Source organism: Budorcas taxicolor, chromosome 8, assembly GCF_023091745.1.
Source record: "Budorcas taxicolor isolate Tak-1 chromosome 8, Takin1.1, whole genome shotgun sequence".
NCBI classification, from domain to species: Eukaryota; Metazoa; Chordata; class Mammalia; order Artiodactyla; family Bovidae; genus Budorcas; species Budorcas taxicolor.
The window spans coordinates 75326706-75348436 of NC_068917.1; the positions used below are offsets into that span (position 1 = coordinate 75326706).

The following is a 21731-nucleotide window of genomic DNA, read 5'->3' on the forward strand; positions in this document are numbered from 1 at the left end:
TGGACCTTCTGCTCCGTTGGCTTTAGCTCCAGCTGTGTTCTGGGCTCTCCCCTTACTTGTGGTGATAGGAATGTAAATGTTTTGCAGTTTTCTACTGTAGTTTCATCTTTTTTGCCACCATGTGATAGTGATCTGGATATGTATTCTAGGGAATTCACTAATTTGATCCATTTACTTCCTTGATCATTGTAGTGATAAAAGAACATCATCCCTTTGAGGAACTTTATATATGTGTATTATATAAAATATAAATATTAAAACACAAATATGTTGTATATTCATTAGAAAAAATATGAATAAACAATCTTTGACATGTTGAAAAATTCTTGAAAACCAAACTGTTATCTATTGCATAAAAATTCAGGTTTTTAAAATTTTTATTTGTTTATTTAATTTAGCTGCCCTGCAGAGCATGTGGGATCTTAGTTCCCTGACCAGGGATTGAACCTGTGCCCTCTGCAATAGAAGCACAGATTTTTAACCACTGGACCACAAAGGAAGTCCCCAGGTTCTTTTAAACTAATTGAAGCTCTTGTTTGTCCTTGGTGAAATTAAGGAGCAGTAATAATTTGATGGGCTTCCCTGGTGCCTCAGTGGACAGAATCCTCCTGCTAGTGCAGGAGATGCAGTTCAATCCCTGGGTGGGGAACGTCCCCTGGAGGAGGAACTGTCAACCCTCTCCAATATTCTTGCCTGGGAAATCCCATGGACAGAGGAGCCTTGTGGGCTGCAGTCCATTGGTTCGCTAATAGTTGAACACGACTGAGGCTGAGCATGAACGCACAAAATAATTTGATGGCCTCATGCATTTGTGTACATAGTGAATATTAAAAGAATATTTGTGAAATGAACAAATGAAAGAGTTCTAAAATGGAGATCATCTTCTTTGCTTGCAAATAGTAGTTTTCATCTGCTTCATCCTTTACAGAGCTGTTTCACCCTAATACATTTTCATCAACATTCTTGGAAAATGTTTGTCTTCTTGCTGTTTATAAAAATAAGTGTTGGTGTTCTTCCTGTAACTGATGGCCGTTTTATTGCTTCAGGAAGACTGAAACCTAAAAAAATGAAATAGACGAGTTTTTTCTTTGGACAAAGTGAATTTACCTTTGAAATCTGTCTGGAAAGAGTCCTTCTACTTAATATTATTGGTTCATGAACTGCCAGGGCTATAATAGACTTTATGTACCCCAATGTTCATCGCAGCACTGTTTATAATAGCCAGGACATGGAAACAACCTAGATGTCCATCAGCAGATGAATGGATAAGAAAGCTGTGGTACATATATACAATGGAGTATTACTCAGCCGTTAAAAAGAATTCATTTGAATCAGTTCTGATGAGATGGACGAAACTGGAGCTGATTATACAGAGTGAAGTAAGCCAGAAAGAAAAACACCAATACAGTATACTAACACATATATATGGAATTTAGAAAGATGGCAATGACGACCCTGTATGCAAGACAGGAAAAAAGACACAGCTGTCTATAACGGACTTTTGGACTCAGAGGGAGAGGGAGAGGGTGGGATGATACGGGAGAATGGCATTCTGTCATGTATACTATCATGTAAGAATTGAATCGCTAGTCTATGTCTGACGCAGGATACAGCATGCTTGGGGCTGGTGCATGGGGATGACCCACAGAGATGTTATGGGGAGGGAGGTGGGAGGGGGGTTCATGTTTGGGAACACATGTAAGAATTAAAGATTTTAAAATTAAAAAAAAATAAAAATAAAAATAAAACTTAAAAAAAATAATAATAATAATAGACTTTAAAAATCATCCAGAATAATGGACTCAAATGTAAGTCTTTGGTTCAGCCAATCAGGATTATCTGGGTAATATTAAAATACAGACTCCCAGACTTTTCTGGACTGATTCAGTTTGTAAGACCCAGGTTCTCCAGGTTGTTGTTTAGTTGCTGAGTCTTCTCCAAATCTTTGCAATCCCATGGATTGAAGCACATCAGGCTTCTCTGTCCTTCACTATCTCCTGGAGTTTGCTCAGACTCATGTCCATTGAGCTGGTGATGCTATCTCATCCTCTGTCGCCCCCTTCTCTGCCCTCAGTCTTTCTCAGCATCAGGGTCTTTTCCAACGAGTTGTCTCTTTGCATCAGGTGGCCAGAGTATTGGAGCTTCAGCATCAGTCCTTCCAGTGAATATTCAAGGTTGATTTCCTTTAGGATTGACTGGTTTGTTCTCCTTGCTGTCCAAGGGACTCTCAAGAGTCTTCTCCAGCACCACAATTTGAAAGCATCAGTTCTTCAGCACTGAGCCTTCTTTATGGTCCACCTCTTATATCCATACATGACTACTGGAAACATCATAGTTTTGACTGTGTGGACCTTTATCGGGTTCTCCTGGGGATTCTGGTAATTGGCCAGGTTTGAGAAACAGATCTGAGCCAACATGCCTCACTGTGGTCCTTTTTGTCACCATTTGAACAGGCTCCAGATTCTTCTTTAATTCTTCCCTCCACTGCACTTTTCCTTCGTAGCTAAATTCTTAGAAGCAATTATATCCTCTCTGTTTTCTCACCTGTCAGTCTCTCTCTGTCCAGAATGGCTGTCACTACTCACTAAAGATTTTAGTGTCTCTAAGTCCAGTGGATATTCTTAGCCTGATGATCGTCTCTGGCTAGCATATGACACAGTTGCTCACTCCCTCTTTTGGAACGTTACCACACGTTGTTGGTGACTCCACACGCTTCTCCTTTTTTTCTTCCCCTGGCATCTCTTCCGGGATTCGTTTGCCAACTTACCATCTTCGACCTCACCTTTAAATTTTGGAGTTCCTCAATATTTGGTCCTTATGCCCTGTCTTAGTTTGCTTGGGCTGCTGTGACAAAGAACCACAGGCTACGTGGCTTAAACAATGGAAGTATATGGGACTTCCTTGGAGGTCCAGTGGCTGTGCTTCCAATGCAGCAGGTGAGGAGTTGATCCCTGGTTAGGAAACTAAGGTCCCGTATGCCACATGGTGTAGCCAAACAATAAAATACAAAAAATGAAAGTATAGTTCCTTATAGTTCTGAAGGCTGGAAGTCAAAAATCAAAGTATCTGTAGGGTTGTTTCTTCAGAATCCTCTTTTTGGTTTACTGGTTGCTGCCTCCTTACTATATCCTCATACTGTCACCCCTTGGCCTGTGTGTTATCTGTGTCCTAGTCTTATAAAGGTGTATTGAATGAGGGCTCACCGTATGACCCCCTTTTACATTAGTCACCTCTTTAACATGTGAATTTGAGGGAGGGGGACACAGTTCAGTCTTTTAACAGGTCCCCTTTCTTTCCTTCTGCAGTCTGTTCTCTCCCTAGGTGATCTCATCCACTCCTTTTTTTCATATTTATTTACTTAGCTGTGCTGGGTCTTAGTTGCAGCATGTGAACTCTTAGTTGTGGCATATGGGACCTAGTTACCTGACCAGTGATTGAACTGGACTGTCTGCATTGGGAGCTCTGCACTACAGGGAAGTCCTTATCCATTCATTTTGCTTCTGTGTGTTCAGTCAGTCAGTTCAGTCGCTCAGTTGTGTCCGACTCTTTGCGACCCCATGAATCTTAGCACGCCAGGCCTCCCTGTCCATCACCAACTCCCAGAGGTCACTCAGACTCATGTCCATCAAGTCAGTGATGCCGTCCAGCCATCTCATCCTCTGTCGTCCCCTTCGCCTCTTGCCCCCAATCCCTCCCAGCATCAGAGTCTTTTCCAATGAGTCAACTCTTCGCATGAGGTGGCCAAAGTACTGGAGTTTCAGCTTTAGCATCATTCCCTCCAAAGAAATCCCAGGGCTGATCTCCTTCAGAATGGACTGGTTGGATCTCCTTGGAGTCCAAGGGACTCTCAAGAGTCTTCTCCAACACCACAGTTCAAAAGCATCAATTCTGCAGTGCTCAGCTTTCTTCACAGTCCAACTCTCACATCCTTACATGACCACTGGAAAAACCATAGCCTTGACTAGACGGACCTTTGTTGGCAAAGTAATGTCTCTGCTTTTGAATATGCTATCTAGGTTGGTCATAACTTTTCTTCCAAGGAGTAAGTGTCTTTTAATTTCATGGCTTCGATCACCATCTGCAGTGCTTTTGGAACCCCCAAAAATTAAGTCCACACTGTTTTCACTGTTTCCCCATCTGTTTCCCATGAAGTGATGGGACCAGATAAATCCAAATATCTAGTTCTAAGATCCTTCCTTTAATCAGAGGTGGGAAGAGGACCTCTAGGAAGAGCCACAACCTTAAGTTCGAGTGGACACATCACACCTACGTACAAGAGGACCTTCTCTTCCCGCCCTCATTGGATCATTCTCTTTATTTCTTAACTGAAAATCTGCACCTGGAACTTGCCATCCTAAGCATCTGGGCCTGACTATTTTATTGTGTTTTTATCTCAGAACACAGCCCCTCATCCATCCACTTGCATAGACAAGAAACCTGGAAATCACCCTTGACACCTCCTTTCCTTCACCTCACACAGAATTGAGGGAGAAGATCCACCAGTTTTCCCTTTGAAAGCCTCTCAACTCCACCCCTTCTTTATCCAGCTGTAACTCCCTAAATTGTAGCTACTGTCATCAGTTCCCTGGACAACTGCCATGTCTTCCTAACTGGTTTCCCTGTTCCTGTTCTTTCTACCTCATTCTCCACACAGTAGCATGAATGGTCAGTTATAAATGCCTTTCTGATATTGTCATACGCCTTCTGTTCTAAAAACATGTCAATGACTTCTGTTTATATTTAGGATGAAGATACAAATTTTTCTGTTGGCCTCAGGCAGGCTGTGTCAGTCTCCATAACCTCATCTCGTACCAGATTTCCTTCACTTCAAAGCATCATGGATATGCTACCTCTGGGCCTTTGCACATGCTATGTACTCTCCCTCGTACTGTCATTCCTCCAGTATCAGCCCAAAGGGTAGATTCCCACACCCTCCATCGATCCTGACTTTATAATGATGCATCTCATCAGATGATGGTCTGAGAATGCTTCTCTCACCCACCAGACTGTAAGCTGCTTGTGAGCAAGGCTGGTGCGTGTATGGCTGACCGTTGTCTCCCAAACACCTAGCACAATGCTTCAGAACAGAGTCTGCTCAGTCTGTTTTTTAAAGGAGTAAATGAATATTATTTCATTTCACTGTACCTTAATTTATTCAACCGTTTCTGTGGTTGGAAACTGAAGATGTGTCAAAGTTTTCACAGTAACAAACGCTATCACACTGAGTATCCTTATGGATAAATCATTGCTCATATGTTTTTATTGTGGTATAGTTGTACTGTATTATATAAGTTTCATGTATACAACAAATAGCACTAAACTGTACTTCACAGACACTGTGCTATGTATGGAGAGGTAAAATGAGGTAAGCTATTGGGAACAATACATATTAAAACTCCTATGTAAATAATTTATTACAAAGTCAGAGCATTTTATATTTTACATATAATTTACATCTTATTACACTCTGAAATTTAAAAATGACTCCAGGTAGCACCACTCACAGGATGGTTTGTTGTGTTGCAGGAGATGTTCGGAATGATATTTATGTCACCCTGATCCATGGGGAGTTTGACAAGGGGAAAAAGAAGACACCAAAGAACGTGGAGGTGACCATGTCTGTACATGACGAGGAGGGCAGGCTCTTGGAGGTTAGTGATGTTCCCAGTAGTCCCACTGCCATCAACACACTCCTTTACAGGACTTCAGGCCTGATGTTAATTGTTCTTCACTGTAGAGTGGATTTGGTGTTTCATAAGAAAAAAGTAGGAAGCCCATTAAATTTGTGATTAGCAGTTACCAATTTTATTAATAAATTCACATAGATTCTTAATTTTATTATTTCTTCTGTGCTGAGAAAGACCTCAAGCCACCAGGATTTCAGGTGTACATTTCTAATGTAGCGATTCTCTCTCTCTCTTTTTTTAATTAATTTATTTTTGGCTGCACTGGGTCTTCATTGCTGCACACAGGCTTTCTCTAGTTGCAGTGAGTGGGGGCTACCCTTTCTTGCAGTGTGCAGGCTTCTCATTGCAGTGGCTTCTCGTTGCAGAGCACGGGCTCTTGGGCTTCAATAGTTGAGGCACATGGACTCAGTAGTTGCAGCTCCTGGGCCTAATAGTTAAGGTGCATGGGCTTACTTTGTGCCAAGGCATACACGATCTTCCCAGATCAGGGATCAAACGCATGTCTCCTACATTGGCAGGTGGATTCTTTACCACTGAGCCACCAGAGAAGCCCCTGATGTAGAGGTTCTTAATCATTTTCAAGTAATTTAGACACTTTCAATCTGATAAGGTCCTCCTTTCGATCTGGAGGGCACAGGTCCTCCACCTGGGTGAGCTGAACCAGTGGAGATGTACTGCTTTGAGCTGTTACATTGAAAGGGCTCTTGGTTTGAGGTCAACTACCATGCTTTTTAGTTTTAGAGATCATCAAACTGCAGCCCAGAGAGGATTCAGTGTTCTCTCAGGGAAGCATGGGACCCAGAGGTGATGCAGGAAACAGACACAGGTGTCCTGACTTCTGGTCCATTGTTCCTCTAACAGAAGTTAAGTCTTGATTCTGACGTCATGGAGGATAGGCAAGGGATGGTCATGGCAGGCTTTTACTGTCCTGAGTGACATCTGGCTCCTCTCGCGTGTGCCATAGTTATCTGCTGGGGAGTCCATTCCATTCACTGAGTGCATCGTGGTGGGGGCAGAGCAGAGTACACCATCCACCACTTCCCTGGGGATGTGCTGGTCTTCGAAGGAATCAGTTGTTTAAGACAAGTTGTCCTCTGCATAGAGGGAGAAGCAGAATGCCGTGGGCCACAATGCGGGAGTGATTTCTTTGTGCTGTTAGAAGAGCCCTTTTGCCCCAAGAGTTCAAGTACACATCTTCATGGCTTTGCTAACTAGCTTGGAAGTACCCCCACAGAGGCCTGACTCTACTGAACTAAGTGGTTCCTTTCTAGGAAGAGCAACAACCCTAAGTTCGAGTGGACACATTACACCTACATACCAAGTCCTTAAAACAAGTGTGTAGGTAGGACCTCACACGGCTTTATGTCTGCAACGTGCTTAGCTCTGGGTCACCCTCACTAGACCTCCATTCCCTGAAAAAGGAAAGAAGAAAGAAAGGAAGGACAGTGTATGGTTGGAATGGAAGAGAGAGTAAAAGTTCCAGCAAAGAGGAATGTTAAGCTGGTACTGGGTGCCTTAGCAACTACGCATTGAGCTACTTGGACCCTCAAAGTGCTAGAAACCCTCTCTTTTTTTTAATATATAATTTAATTGATTTATTTATTTTTGGTTTTGCTGGGCATTTCTCTAGTTTATGGTGTGTGGGGGCTACTCTCTAGTTGGGGTGTGCAGGCTTCTCATCGCAGTGACTTCTCATGTTGTGGAGCACAGGCTCTAGGGCATGCGGGCTTTAGTAGTTGTAGCACATGGGCTTAGTAGCTGCGGCTTGCAGACTCTAGAGCACAGGCTTAAGAGTTGTGGTGCCTGGCTTAGTTGCTTTGTGGCATGTGGGATCCTCCCAGATCAGGGATCAAACCTGTGTCTCCTGCATTGGCAGGCAGATTCTTTACCAATGAGCCACTGGGGAAGCCCAAAACTCAGTCATTTTAAATTAATTTCTTTTATTGACATATGGTTGCTTTACAGTGTTGTGTTCGTTTCAGGTATACAGCAAAGTATCTATCTATACAGCATTATCTGTCGATCATCTATGTATATTCTTTTTTAGATTCTTTTTACATGTAGGTTTTTACAACATATTCCATATAGTTCCCTGTGTACAGTAGGTCCTCGTTACCTATTTTATATAGAGTAGTGCGTATCTTTTCATCTCAAGTTCCTAAGTATCCCATTCCTCAACCTTCCCCTTTGGAAACCAGCAGTTTGTTTTCTATGTCCGTGAGTCTGTTTGCATTTTGTAAATAAGTTCATGTCTGTCATACTTTAGATTCCACATGTGAGTGATGTCATATTTGTCCTTCTCTGTCTGACTGACCTTACCACGTAGTATGACAATACTAAGGTTCATCCATGTTGATGCAAATGGCATTATTTCATTCCTTTGTATGGATGAGTAGTATTCCATTGTATACGTGTACCACATCTTCTTAGAAAGTCATCTTACTCTTCACCCCAGAGGTAATCAACTTATGGATGCCAGTGTAGGACGTGCGCTAGCCATGTGGAGTACCCTGAGTGTCTAGATAATATTATCACCTCCTAATTTTTTCTTTCCATCCAAAGAAAGCAATTCATCCTGGTGCTGGATATGAAGGCATTTCTGAGTACAAATCAGTGGTGTATTACCAAGTCAAGCAGCCCTGTTGGTATGAGACCGTCAAGGTGAGAATGTGCTGTCAGTAACTTGTCATATATGAAACCTCTTTTAGATACCTTTCTTCTTTTTTTAACTTAGGATGTAGTTGCTTTACAATGTTGTGTTAGTCTCTGCTGCACAATGAAGTGGATCAGCTGTATGTATACATATACCCCTGCCTTTGACCCTTCTTCCTACCCCACTTCCCCATCCCACCCCTCTAGGTCTTCCCAGAGCATTGAGCTGAGTTCCTTGTGCCATGCAGCAGCTTCCCACTAGCTGTCTGTTTTACACAGTGTATATATGTCAATCTCAATCTCCTGATTCATCCCACCCGCTTTGTCCACACATCTGTTCCTACGTCTGTGTCTCTATTCCTGCCCTGAACTAGGTTCATCTGTATCATTTTTCTAGGTGCCACATACATGCATTAATATACTATATTTGTTTTTCTGACTTACTTCACTCTGTTTGACAGACTTTAGGTCCAAACACATCTCCACAAATAACCCTTTTACCCACCAGTGATTCCTCCTTTATGCCGAAGTTCTACCTAGGTTGCCTGTGGTGTGCATTAAGAAATGAACTGATCATCGTAATTCTTTACAAGAGCATTTCTCTTTCAGAAACTTCAGAAATCTTAAATAACGTTCTAGTTTGTCAACGTGTTGAAATTTGGAGAAAAACTTGTGGTTGTAATGATGTAAGAGGCTGCCAAGATGGTCTAGCACCAAAAGGGAAATTTTCACACTTTTGTGAGCAGTTTCCTAACATTTCTTTCCTTCTTGGTCTCTAACCAAGTTTGCTGGACCCCTTTTCAATTTAATTATGTGTTTTTCAGATTCCAAAGTGCTCTTGAGATCAGTCAGCTCATGTGAGCCTTGCAATAGCTCTGCAACTGAAATGGTCTGAGTTGCAGTACCCATTTTTCTTTCTTTTTTGTTAATTGTTCACCACACTGAGCAGCATGGGAGATCTTAGTTCCCCCAAGGATCCAACCTGGGCACCACCTGCATTGGAGGGCAGAGTCTTAACCACTGGACCGCAAGGGAAGTCCCAACAGTAGCCCTTTTTCTAAAGAGGTAACTGACACTCAGAGAAGTGAAGCAACCATGTTCCTCTAGCTGCTCTGTGTCAGAGTCTACACTAGCGCCCACTTTTTCTGAACCCCAGGCTCTATTAGCTCTTTCTTTTTTATATTTTATAATTGAGGTATAGTTTATTTACAGTGTTGTATTAATTTTGGCTGTACAGCAAAGCAATTCCATTATTCATATAAATTTCTAGTTTTTGCTTTTGTTTTGTCACTAAGCCATATCCAACTCTTTGTTACCCTGTGGACTGTAGTCCGCCAGGCTTCTCTGTCCGCGGAATTTCCCAGGCAAGAATACTGGAGTGAGTTGCCATTTCTGTCTCCAGGGGATCCTTCTGACCCAGAGATCGAACCACATCTCCTGCATTTGCAGGAGAATCCTTTACTACTGAGCCACCAGAGAAGCTCACCTACACACACACACACACAGACACACACACACACAGACACACACACACACACAGACACACACACAGACACAGGCACACACACACACACAGACACACACATATACATACACACGCACATTCTTTTGAATATTCTTTTCCATTATGGCTGAGATCAGGATACTGAATATAGTTCCTTGTGCTGTACAGTGGGACTTTGTTGTTTATCCACATTGACTCTTTCTGATTGTCAGAGTTAAAAACTCTTCACATAAAACTAAAAAATAATTGCCCTTGTATCTTAATTCAGAAGTAACCATCCTCCACAATGGTTGGAGGCATAATAAATGCACAAAGATGGGCACAGTAAAGGACAGAAATGGTATGGATCTAACAGAAACAGAAGATATTAAGAAGAGGTGGCAAGAATACACAGACGAACTATACAAAAAAATATCTTCATGACCCAGATAACCACGATGGTGTGATCATTCACCTAGAGCCAGACATCCTGGAATGCAAAGTCAAGTCGGCCTTAGGAAGCATCACTACAAACAAAGCTAGTGGAGGTGATGGAGTTCCAGTTGAGCTATTTCAAATCCTAAAAGATGATGCTGTCAAAGTGCTGCACTCAACCTGCCAGCAAATTTGGAAAACTCAGCAGTGGCCACGGGACTGGAAAAGGTCAGTTTTCATTCCAATCCCAAAGAAAGGCAATGCTAAACTATATTCAGACTACTGCACAATTGCACTCATCTCACATTCCAGCAAAGTAATAGTCAAAATTCTCCAAACCAGGCAGTGAACTGTGAACTTCCAGAAGTTCAACCTGGATTTAGAAAAGGCAGAGGAGCCAGAGATCAAATTGCCAACATCTGTTGGATCATTGAAAAAGCGAGAGAGTTCCAGAAAAACATTTACTTCTGCTTTATTGACTACGCCAAAGCCTTTGACTATGTGGATCACAACAAACTATGTAAAATTTTTAACAAGATGGGAAGACCAGACCACCTGATCTGCCTCTGAGAAATCTGTATGCAGGTCAGGAAGCAACAGTTAGAACTGGACACGGAACAACAGATTGGTTCCAAATTGGGAAAGAAGTATGTCAAGGCTGTATATTGTCACCCTGCTTATTTAACTTATGTACAGAGTACATTATGAGAAATGCTGGACCGGATGAAGCACAAGCTGGAATCAAGATTGCTGGGAGAAATATCAATAACCTCAGATACGCAGGTGTCACCACCCTTATGGCAGAAAGTATAGAAGAACTAAAGAGCCTCTTGATGAAAGTAAAAGTGGAGAGTGAAAAAGTTGGCTTAAAGCTCAACATTCAGAAAACTAAGATCATGGCATCTGGTCCCTTCATGGCAAATAGATGGGGAAACAGTGGCAGACATTTTGGGGGGCTCCAAAATCACTGCAGATGGTGGCTGCAGCCATGAAATTAAAAGACACTTGCTCTTTGGAAGAAAAGTTATGACCAACCAAGACAACATATTAAAAAGCAGAGACATTACTTTGATAACAAAGGTCCATCTAGTGAAAGCATTGGTTTTTCCAGTAGTCATGTATGGATGTGAGAGTTGGACTATAAAGAAAGCTGAGCGCTGAAGAATTGATGCTTTTGAACTGTGGTGTTGGAGAAGACTCGAGAGTCCCCTGGACTGCAAGGAGATCCAACCAGTCCATTCTAAAGGAAATCAGTCCTGAATATTCATTGGAAGAATTGATGCTAAAGCTGAAACTCCAATACTTTGGCCACCTCATGCGAGGAACTGACTCATTTGAAAAGACCCTGATGCTGGCAGTGATTGAAGGTGGAAGAAGAAGGGGATGACAGAGGATGGAATGATTGGGTGGCGTCACTAACTCCATGGACATGAACTTGAGTAAACTCTGGGAGTTGGTGATGGACAGGGAAGGCTGGCATGCTGCAGTCCATGGTGTTGCAAAGAGTTGGACACAACTGAGCAACTGAACTATACCATCCTCCACAGTTTTACATACTTAATATGTCTGGAATCATGCTTTTCATATAAATTTAAACTAGGAATAAAACCACCATATGACAGCAGTCCCACTCCTAGGCATATACGCTGAGGAAACCAAAATTGAAAAAGACACATGTGTATCCCTTGTTCATTGCAGCACTATTTACAATAGCTAGAATATGGAAGCAACCTAGATGTTTGTCAACAGATGAATGGATTAAGAAATTATGGTACATATGTACAATGAAATAATACTCAGCCATAAAAAGGAACGCATTTGAGTCAGTTCTGATGAGGTGGATGAACCTAGAACCTATTATACAGAGTGAAGTGAGTCAGAGAAAGATAAATATTGTATTCTAACACATATATACAGAATCTAGAAGCATGGTACTGAAGAACTTAACAGGGCAGCAATGGGGAAACACATAGAGAATAGACATACAGACATGGGGAGAGGGGAGGACGGAATGAGATGTATGGAAAGAGTAACATGGAAACTTACATTATCATAGGTAAAATAGATAGCCAATGGGAATTTGTGGTATGCCTCAGGAAACTCAAACAGGGGCTCTGTATCAACCTAGAGGGGTGGGATGGGGAGGGAGCTGGGAGGGAGGGGATATATGTATACCTATGGCTGATTCATGTTGAGGTAGATGTTCATGATAGATATTTACATAATAGTCCATTATATAACCACACCATAATTAAACTCTCGCCACAAATTATCTGCTCTACATTGCCGCATGTCTCTGTTTTCCTGTCCCTTCTGTACATATAAGCAGCAAAAATAAAAATCTTCCTTTTCTCCAGTATTTTATCTTTCTCTTCCAGTGCGTGTATGTGCTCAGTCATGTCCGACTCTGTGACCTCATGGACTGTAGCCTGCCAGGCTCCTCTATCCGTGGGTTTCTCCAGGCAAGGATACTGGAGTGGCTTGCCATTTCCTTCTCATGGGAACCTTCCCAACCCAGGAATCGATCCTGGGTCTTCTGCCTTGGCAGGCAGATTCTTTACCACTGAGCCACCAGGGAAGCCCTTTCCTTCTGTTATAGTCCCTACATGTTACTGTATTCATGTACAGCTTGTAGTCCGAAAGGTACAAGTACTGATGTTTTCACTCTGAAGCGTCTCCTGCTTCATACTTGAGAAGACACTAGAAATTTGTAGAATCTCCGCTTTCAGAATCTGTGATAAATAGCAAAGATGATCTCTTGAGCTTCACTTGGTTTTGAGAAATAGCTGAAGCTCTCTTGCAGGAAGTCCTCCATGAAATCTCACTCTATCACAATGACGCCTTATGACCAGATACTAAAATGGGCCTCATCTTATAAAATGAGCTTTGCATGCCAAGGACTGAATTGATATAAACTCGTAATTCTGAATTATTATGCAGGTGTCCATTGCTATAGAAGAAGTTACTCGCTGCCATATAAGATTTACCTTCCGACACCGGTCGTCTCAGGAATGTAAGTATTAGGAGGTCTATGACATACTTTCATCAAAACAATATCTTTCATCAAAAAATCATCCTGCTTGACAGCACTTTTGTGTGTCTGTGGAGCAAGATACTTGGCATCTTTATCTCTGGATTCATTGGTGCTAAGGAAATATTTTTTAATGAATTTCTCTAGGTTTCCAGGATTTGTATTCTGTATCAGAATTTTCTCCAAATGTGTTCTGTGAGTACTAAGGTTCTCTAAGATGCTAATAGATGCTCTCTGACACAGTGAGTTTCACAGTTGGATAGAGATAGGAAATGCTTGTGTATTATATTTTCCTCTTAGGCGTTCACAGTGTATGTTGTCATATTTCTGAGAAATCCTAAAGCCAGAAAAGTGTTTAATCTCTAGTTTCCCCAATTTTTTTTTAATGAAAGAACTATTTCAAATTTTAGATCATAGTTCATGAGTTAACTTTTCTAAAGTATGAACAAAGGAGAATATTGTTTATTTTCCAGTTGATCACAATGTGTCTGGAAGGGTTGTTCTTATTCAGCATTGCATGAAAGTCCAGTCCTTCCTTCCAAACTGAAATTTTTGACTGTCGTCTGCCTACCAGACTGCAGGCCAGGCCCTCAATAGATAATAGAAGACAGGACTCGGGCACTGCTCTGAAAAGTCTCTGTGACCTAGTTAGAAAGATGAGTATGAAAACAGACTGGAATCAGACTGCTGAGGTGTGAATCTGGGTTCTTACTAGCCCTGTGACCCTGGGCAAAGTGAAAGTAAAAGTCACTCAGTCATGTCCAACTCTTTGCAACCCCATGGAATTCAAGCCTAGTACCCAACCCTGCCTGGGGATTTCCTACAACTCCTAAGATTTCCTACATCCTGTTTGAGCCTCGAAGATAAGCAGAGGTTAGCCCAGCGAAGGGTGATGGTGGAGAAATGCGTTTGAAAAAGGAAAGGGAGGCTGAAGTGGGAGCAATTATAATATTAAATTGAGCCATCTTAAAGTGCCAGTTTTATAGGTCAGTAGCAAATAGTCAAATATTAGCAATTTCGTCCAGTTCTACATTATACTAAAGGAGCATTTCTCAAGCTCTTAGTTTGTACCAAATACCACATGGTATTTATATTTATACACTGTCTTGTTTAGTATCTACAGTAGTCTGATAAGATCCATACTACTTTTATCCACATCTGCACATAAGGAAAGTGAGGCACAGAGATGTTAGGCCCAAGGTTGGGCTTCCCTGGTAGCTCAGCTGGTAAAGAGTCCCCTTGCAATGCAGGAGAACCTGATTCGATTCCTGGGAAGATCCACTGGAGAAGGGATAGGCTATGCACTCCAGTATTCTTGGTCTTCTCTGGTGGCTCAGCTGGGTTTGATCCCTGGGTTGGGAAGATTCCCTGGAGAAGGGAACAGCTACCTACTCCAGTATTATGGCCTGGAGAATTCCATGGAGAAGTCCATGGGGTTGCAAAGAGTTGGACATGACTGACTGACTTTTACTTTCACTTTGGCCAGGGTCACAGGGCTAGTAAGAACCCAGATTGACACCTCGGCAGTCTGATTCCAGGCAGGCTGGAGCAGGATCATGGAAAAGTGAAGGTTCTTTTAGATCATCTTGTGGAGGAGCCATTAAAGAGTGTTGTATAGGTCAGGAGTCCCTAACTTCTGGAGTCTGATGCCTGATGATCTGAGGTGGAGCTGCTGCAATACTAATAGAAATAAAGTGCACAATAAATGTAATGCATTTGAATCATCCTGAAACCATCCCCCCTGCCCCTGGTTTGTAGAAAAATTATCTTCCATGAAACTAGTCCCCGGTGCCATAATGATTGGGGATTGCAAGTATAGGTGGGGTGGTGGTGGTGATTTGGTATCTATTTATAACAGCTTTAGTCATGGTATCCCCAACCAAACTGGACACGGCCCAAGTGGCCATCAAAAGGAGAGCATATGAAAAAGCTATAGTATAATCCTTTCATAACAGATACATGCTCAGCCAGTCTGGGGACACACGAGACCTAGCAGAGCTTAGAGGTGTGCCTGTGGTGAGAAGGGGCCACATGTCACCCCAGCCATAGACATCTGAGTAGGGGACATGGTGAGCTCAGAGGCCAACTCTGAAGACCAGGAGGGAGGCCCTTTCCTTCCTTAAGAGGCTGGATCTCCTTCCCAGATGCCACAAGAAACACATAACCCCTTTTCCTGGCACATGGGCATCTTGGAAAATGAGAGGAACAGAAACCTTAGATGGCATCACAACCTTGTTATTGTTATTCAGTGGCTAAGTCGTGTCTGACTCTTTGCAACCCCATGGACTGCAGCATACCACGCCTCTGTGTCCTTCACTGTCTCCTGGAGTTTGCTCAAGCTCCTGTCCATGGAGTTGGTGATGCCATCCAACCATCTCATCTTCTGTCACCCCCTTCTCCTGCCCTCAGTCTTTCCCAGCATCACGGTCTTTTCCAATGAGTCAGCTCTTTGCATCAGATGGCCAGAGTCTTGGAGCTTCAGCATCAGTCCTTCCCGTGAATATTCAGGATTGATTTCCTTTAGGATTGACTGGTTTGATCTCCTTGCTGTCCACAAACCTTGAAATACAATAAATACTTGCTGAGGTACTTCCCTGGTGGTCCAGGGGCTAGGAATCTGCCTTACCAATGCTGGGGTCACAGATTTCATCGCTGGTCTGGGAAGATCCTATTTGCTGAGGAGCAACTAAGCCCATGCACCGCAGTTACTCAGCCCAGGCTCTAGAGCCCATGCTCTAAAGAAAGAGGAGCTGCTGCAAGGAGACACCCATACACAACTAGAGAGTAGTCCCTGCTCGCCACAGCTAGAGAAAGCCTGTGCACAGCAGCAAAGACCCAGCACAGCAAAATATAACTAAGTGAATACATATATACAGAGTATACATACATACCTACTGAGTCTGTTTTAAAACAGCAGTAGTGAGATAGCCCATGGAATGGTTTGGAAGCATGGCATTTGACCTGATTAGGTTTGATTTTGGAAATTCATACCAAAGAGTAGAGAGATGTTCGGTGGTGAAGGGCTAAAGACAGAGAGACCTGTTATGAAGAGCTTATGGGGATACAGGGAAGTGATGAGGGTGGCCTGGACTCAGGAGGGAACAGCAGGAATGGAGAGAAGAGGTGTCCAGAGTCTCTCGGGATGTGGGGTTAGCCTGGGGGCGGGGTTAGTGTCGATACTCGTTATTCTGATTGGATGTTTGAGTGGACTTTGGTGTCATTCATTCATAAATATAGGAAGAGCAGGGTATGTGTGGGGGCCACTAGAAGATTTCAGTTAAGGAACTGTTTCCTTCAGGGAGGCAGGGACATGGATAATCCATATGGCTTATTGGAGCTCACTGAACTAATTGATGAGCATGCGATTGAATGCCTGACTGCAGAGCAGTGTGCCGTCAGCTGTCATAGCCATCACTCCCTAGTCCTTCTGCCCCGCTCAGACATATATTCTTGTCTTTTCAGCCAGAGATAAATCGGAGCGAGCCTTTGGCGTGTCCTTTGTGAAGCTGATGAACATAAATGGCACCACTCTGCAGGACGGGAGGCACGATCTGGTGGTGTATAAGGTGGTGCTAAAGAAAGAGGCCGAGGACCTCCGTACTCCCTCTGAAAGTGATTCTGAAAACTCCTTTTAGACTTTGTGTATAACTATCAGAAACTTCTCTAGAGCTACATGTGTTCACGCTTAACCAGTCTCGAATCCCAGAGGACTGTGGTCACACTAGCTTCATGGACTCCCATCCCCTTCAGTCTAATAAATGATAGTCCTGGGGCTTCCCTGATGGTCCAGTGGGGACTGCCAGTCACACTTCCACTGCAGGGGGCGTGGGTTTGATCCCTGGTTGGGGAACTTGGATCCCACATGCTGTGCAGCATGGCCAAGGGGAAAAAAAAATTTCTTTTTAAAGGATGGTCCCTCCTTCTTCTGCAAATGGCATCATGGAGGTGAACAGCCAGAGGTCGTGCTCTGGCTTTCTGTTCTTTGCATCACCCCTGCGGAGCGTTGATAATTGCACTGTTGGGCTGGGTTAGCAGGTGGTGGGTGTGGCAGGATGTGGTTTTCATATCAGCATGAGCCAGGCACCATTTCTGTGCTCTGCGGCCCCTCTTACACCAGTATCAGTTTTGTCCTTATTCTTCCATCTAAGTGCTGCAGAGCTGTCATTCCCACTGAGATTTTAGAGTCGAAAGTAGATGTTGAGAAGATCTCATTTGTCCACCAACATCAAGGAGGAGTTTTTCAGTTGATAGCCTTTCTGAGATGAAGCTGCCTGATGAGTATTTCCGTTAATAGCTCCTGAGCTCAGAAATAGTGTTGGAAGCCATGGCTAGCTCTTTCTTCTCAGGGGACCCAATGAAGTATAACTGTGACAATTCAAGTGACACGTTCAAGAAAATAAAATCCAACCTTACTGTTTACTTAGGTATTTATTAACACAGACTAGGATATTGATTTCTGCTTCATTACTTATTCCATTTTCATACAATGTTGAAGTTATTTCTAGGCTCAGATATTTGAAAAATATCATAACACCTCAGAATTAGAAGGGATCTACTATAAAAACTTTGTTTCTTATGCTAGAAATACACTGCACTCACGATAAATATTTTATTTGCCCCTAAGAGATTTTGTCTACTCTTCTGGTGTCCCTGACATGCTTCCTTTGCAGGGTGACAACAAGAAGATGGAAGATGCTAAATTCTACCTGACCTTGCCTGGTACCAAGGTGGAGATGGAAGAAAAGGAGCTCCAAGCATCTAAAAACACAGCCAACTTTGCAGCAGCCAAAGACAGCACAAAAGACAGCTTTCAGATTGCCACCCTCATATGTTCCACGAAGCTCACCCAGAATGGTAGGTGCAGTGACTGGAATGACACCAGAATGGGCTTTCTATTGGGTCCTCCTGGGCTCCTTTGTTAAATTCAGGAGACTGGACCATCTGTCTTCTGAGATGGGGTCCTGGGCTCTCTGGATTCTACTCTGCGTGATGTTCTAGGTAGAACTATTAGATAGCTAGAGCTTTTTCTGAGGCTTCTTTGTCTATCTTTGAACGAGGATGGAAAACACTTGGGTGTTTTTTAAATATGGCAGAACCTGCAAATGTATTCTAACAGAAGCCATAAAATATGAAGGTCTTATGTTTCATTCCTTCAAGGCAGCAAAGAGCTCTAATACTGTTCTTTGTATGATGTGTATGAGAGATTTTGGTAGCAAGGGAAGGACACTGGCAGGCAAATATCAGTTTCTTGCTCAAGAAGGATGGCAAAGAGCAGGGAGGATTTCCTGTTAGCCTTTGCATCTGTCGCCAGGTAGACTCCTCTTTCCCCATTTTTTCTCAAGCAGTCAGAGTGTCCATAAAATCACCTGAACAGTTCAGAGTTGGCTTCACTTTGTCCCTTCTTAAAATCTGATAGCAATTTTAACTTCTCTTGTGTATATCATGGCATTTGATAGCTAATAACAGCTCCTTATTCATTTAACCTATGTAATCTCTAAGGAATCCTGCTGAATATAGTGATCCAAGGGTTAGATACTTTGGGGACTTGCTTTAAAAATTCTGTATCCCCTTGTGCTGTGTGGATGATTAGTCCCTTTGACCTTTGAGAAGAGTTGGGGGCTCTGCCTTAGGGAGATGATAAGGTAGACAAAGCAGCTGAGATATAAGGGACACTCAAGGATCAGATAGCATGTGGTCAATCTTTAGAAAGGGTCTAAAGATTTATTTTGGTGAATCATGGTTGGGTAGAGAATATGGATAGTAATTCAACTTGAGCAAGTGTCTAGACTCAATAGAGTGAGGCTTAGAGCTATTACTTATGGGAAAGTAAAAGCATGCACCAAAAGTGAAGCCAGAAAAAAGGCGAAACTATAAAGACATGAAAAGATCCATGATTACAGAGGGCTCGGGGAGAGAGGGAGGGATGAACAGACAAAGAGCAAGGGATTTTTAGGAGAGTAAAGCTATACACTAAATGATACCCTGGTGGGTACAGGGATATATGTCACTGGACATTTGTCCACACCCACAGAATATACAAAGTGAAGCCTAACTTAAACGACAGCCTTGAGTTAATGATCTTTATCAGCATTGGCTCATCAGTTGTAATAAAGGTACTACAGTAATGCAGGATGTTAATAATATTGGAAACTCTGCAACCTTGAAGGGGTATTTGGGAACTCTCTGCACTTTGGGCTTAATTTTTTCTGCAAGCCTAAAACTGCTCAAAAAAATAAAGTCTGTTGCGGCTGCTGTTGCTAAGTTGCTTCAGTTGTGTCTGACTCTGTGCGATCCTATGGACAGCAGCCCACCAGGCTCCCCTGTTCTCTAGGATTCTCTAGGCAAGAATACTAGAGTGGGTTGCCATTTCCTTCTCCGAAATAAAGTCTATTAATTAGGAAAAAACAAACACCTTAAAAATTAAGCCAGAAAGCATTCTGAGCTTACATGACAGAACTGTATCCGTGATATAACCATTGTTGGGGAAAAAGTAAGTATAAATAAATTGTTGATACAAGGTTAAACAGTGTAATGTTTATCGGAAATGATTAAGAAGGTGTATCATAGATTTTAAATATTTATTTTCAGACCCTTTGGTCTAGTACTGTGACCCTTAGAAAGTAAACTTAAATGGACAATGAGAGATTAACACAAAGATTTCTGTAGGAGGATGTTTCCCTATTATTCATAACAGGGGAACGTGGCAAACAATCCAGATGTCCAGTAGTTGGGGATCAGGTCAAAGTCTATAATGTTATTAAATTATGAAATATATGAGGCTGTGAAAAAAAAAACTGGGTTGGCCAAAAAAGTTCATTCAGGTTCCTCTGTAACATCCTCAGAGAAACATGAATGAACTTTTGGGCCAACTCAGTATTTCAAAACAAAGACATAGGAAAATGTTAACAGCACATAGAACATAACCTTAGTTTTGTTTAAATATATAAGGAGAATTTGGAGCCAGTTGCCTGGGTTCAGTTCCCAGCTCTGCCACTTGCTAGCTGGTTCATCTTGGACAAGTCACTTGATCTCACTGTGACCCAGTTTCCTCATCTCACCTGCTGTCAGTCTGGAAGTAGGAAGAGGGGACAGACAGGGCAGCCTTGTGCATATATGAAAAGACAGGGTATTCCTAGCAGCAGATCGTAAGCGTTGTTGTTTCTCTGCTTTCTTCTAATATGATGAGAATGATAAAGGACCAGTTCAATTTAGTCTGAGAAAGAAGCAGCTGAGGAACATGAGTAAACCATCAACTCCATGAGGCCATTTGCTGATCAGGAAGGTATCTGTTCTGCTTTTACACAGAGACTGACCAAAGGTGTTGTTCCTTAGTCTTTGGAGGGGTGTTCAGACTCCAAAGGTCAAAAGTCACTGGACTTTGTCACAAACAGAGCCTGTAGGTGCTTTCATTACTTTATGAATTTTTTCGAAACTAGAGCAGCTCGATTTATATGGGATCATTTTGTTGCTGGATCTTATGGAGGGTGAGAATAGATTTGTTTTAGAAAAGGGAGAGGGAAGTCTCTGCAGGTATGGACCCTGCACCGGGCTTTCACAGCTGTCTCATTTTACCCATGGACACCTAGCACAGGAGGACACCCATGTTGTTATCATTAATCTCAATTTGCTGATAAGAATTCTGAGTTAAGAAACCTAAGTTAAATATTAGGCTGGCCAAAAAGTTCATTCAAGTTTTTCTGTAATGCCTTGCCTAATACTTTGCCTGAACTCATAAGTAATGGACTTGGATCTGAAAATATATATTTGTAGCAAAATTTAGCGGGTTTTTTTGTCTTTCTTTTCTTTTTTAAATGTTACAGTCCTAATCTTTTCCCAAAGGTAATCTACCCTAAATTTGGAGACTGCCAATTAGAGGATCATGAATTCTTACATACTTCTGATGGAGATGTAAATTGGAACAACTTTGGATAACATTTAGGTAGTATCTGATATGGTCGAAAGTGGTCATTCCTAATAACCCAAAAATATACTCTAGTTTTACACCGCAGATAAGCAGCTGTACCTGGATACCAGGAGGCATATGAGAATGTACATAGCACAGTTGCTTATGATGTCTCAGAACCACAAATAACCCATCTGGTTTGGGGGCTGTTGTTTTGTTTTCTGTTTTGTTTTTGGCTGTGCCGCTTTGGCTTGTGGGATCTTAGTTTCCTGACCAGGGATTGAACCCAGACCCTTTGTGTAAGTGTAGAGTCCTAACAGTTGGATTGGCAGAGCATTTCCCTATCTGGTTGTTCATTGACAGTAAAATGGATGAACAAATTCTGGTACATCATTACAATGGGATAGATACTATATAGCAATGAAGCGAAGTTTTTCAGAGCTATTCATCAACCTGTATGAATCCCAGAAACACTGTGAGTCTAGGCCTATTTCTATAAGACTGTGCCACCACTTTTCTTGCCCTAAGACCTTATGGTTC

The 21731-nt window shown here is 42.3% G+C and overlaps 1 protein-coding gene across 5 annotated transcripts in view; it reads left to right on the plus strand.

Moving 5' to 3' along the window:
• The window catches only part of DOCK5 (dedicator of cytokinesis 5), a 278155-nt gene that overhangs the window by 162727 nt on the left and 93697 nt on the right, over positions 1-21731 (plus strand). For all 5 annotated transcript variants that reach the window (XR_008199821.1, XM_052645001.1, XM_052645003.1 and 2 more), the window contains 5 exons: positions 5527-5651; positions 8250-8348; positions 13198-13270; positions 16751-16854; positions 17959-18142. Coding sequence is in view for 4 of the 5 variants with exons in the window: in XM_052645001.1 (XP_052500961.1) it covers positions 5527-5651; positions 8250-8348; positions 13198-13270; positions 16751-16854; positions 17959-18142 (585 nt within the window). In the remaining variant the exon portion in view is untranslated. The remainder of the gene's footprint in view (positions 1-5526; positions 5652-8249; positions 8349-13197; positions 13271-16750; positions 16855-17958; positions 18143-21731) is intronic.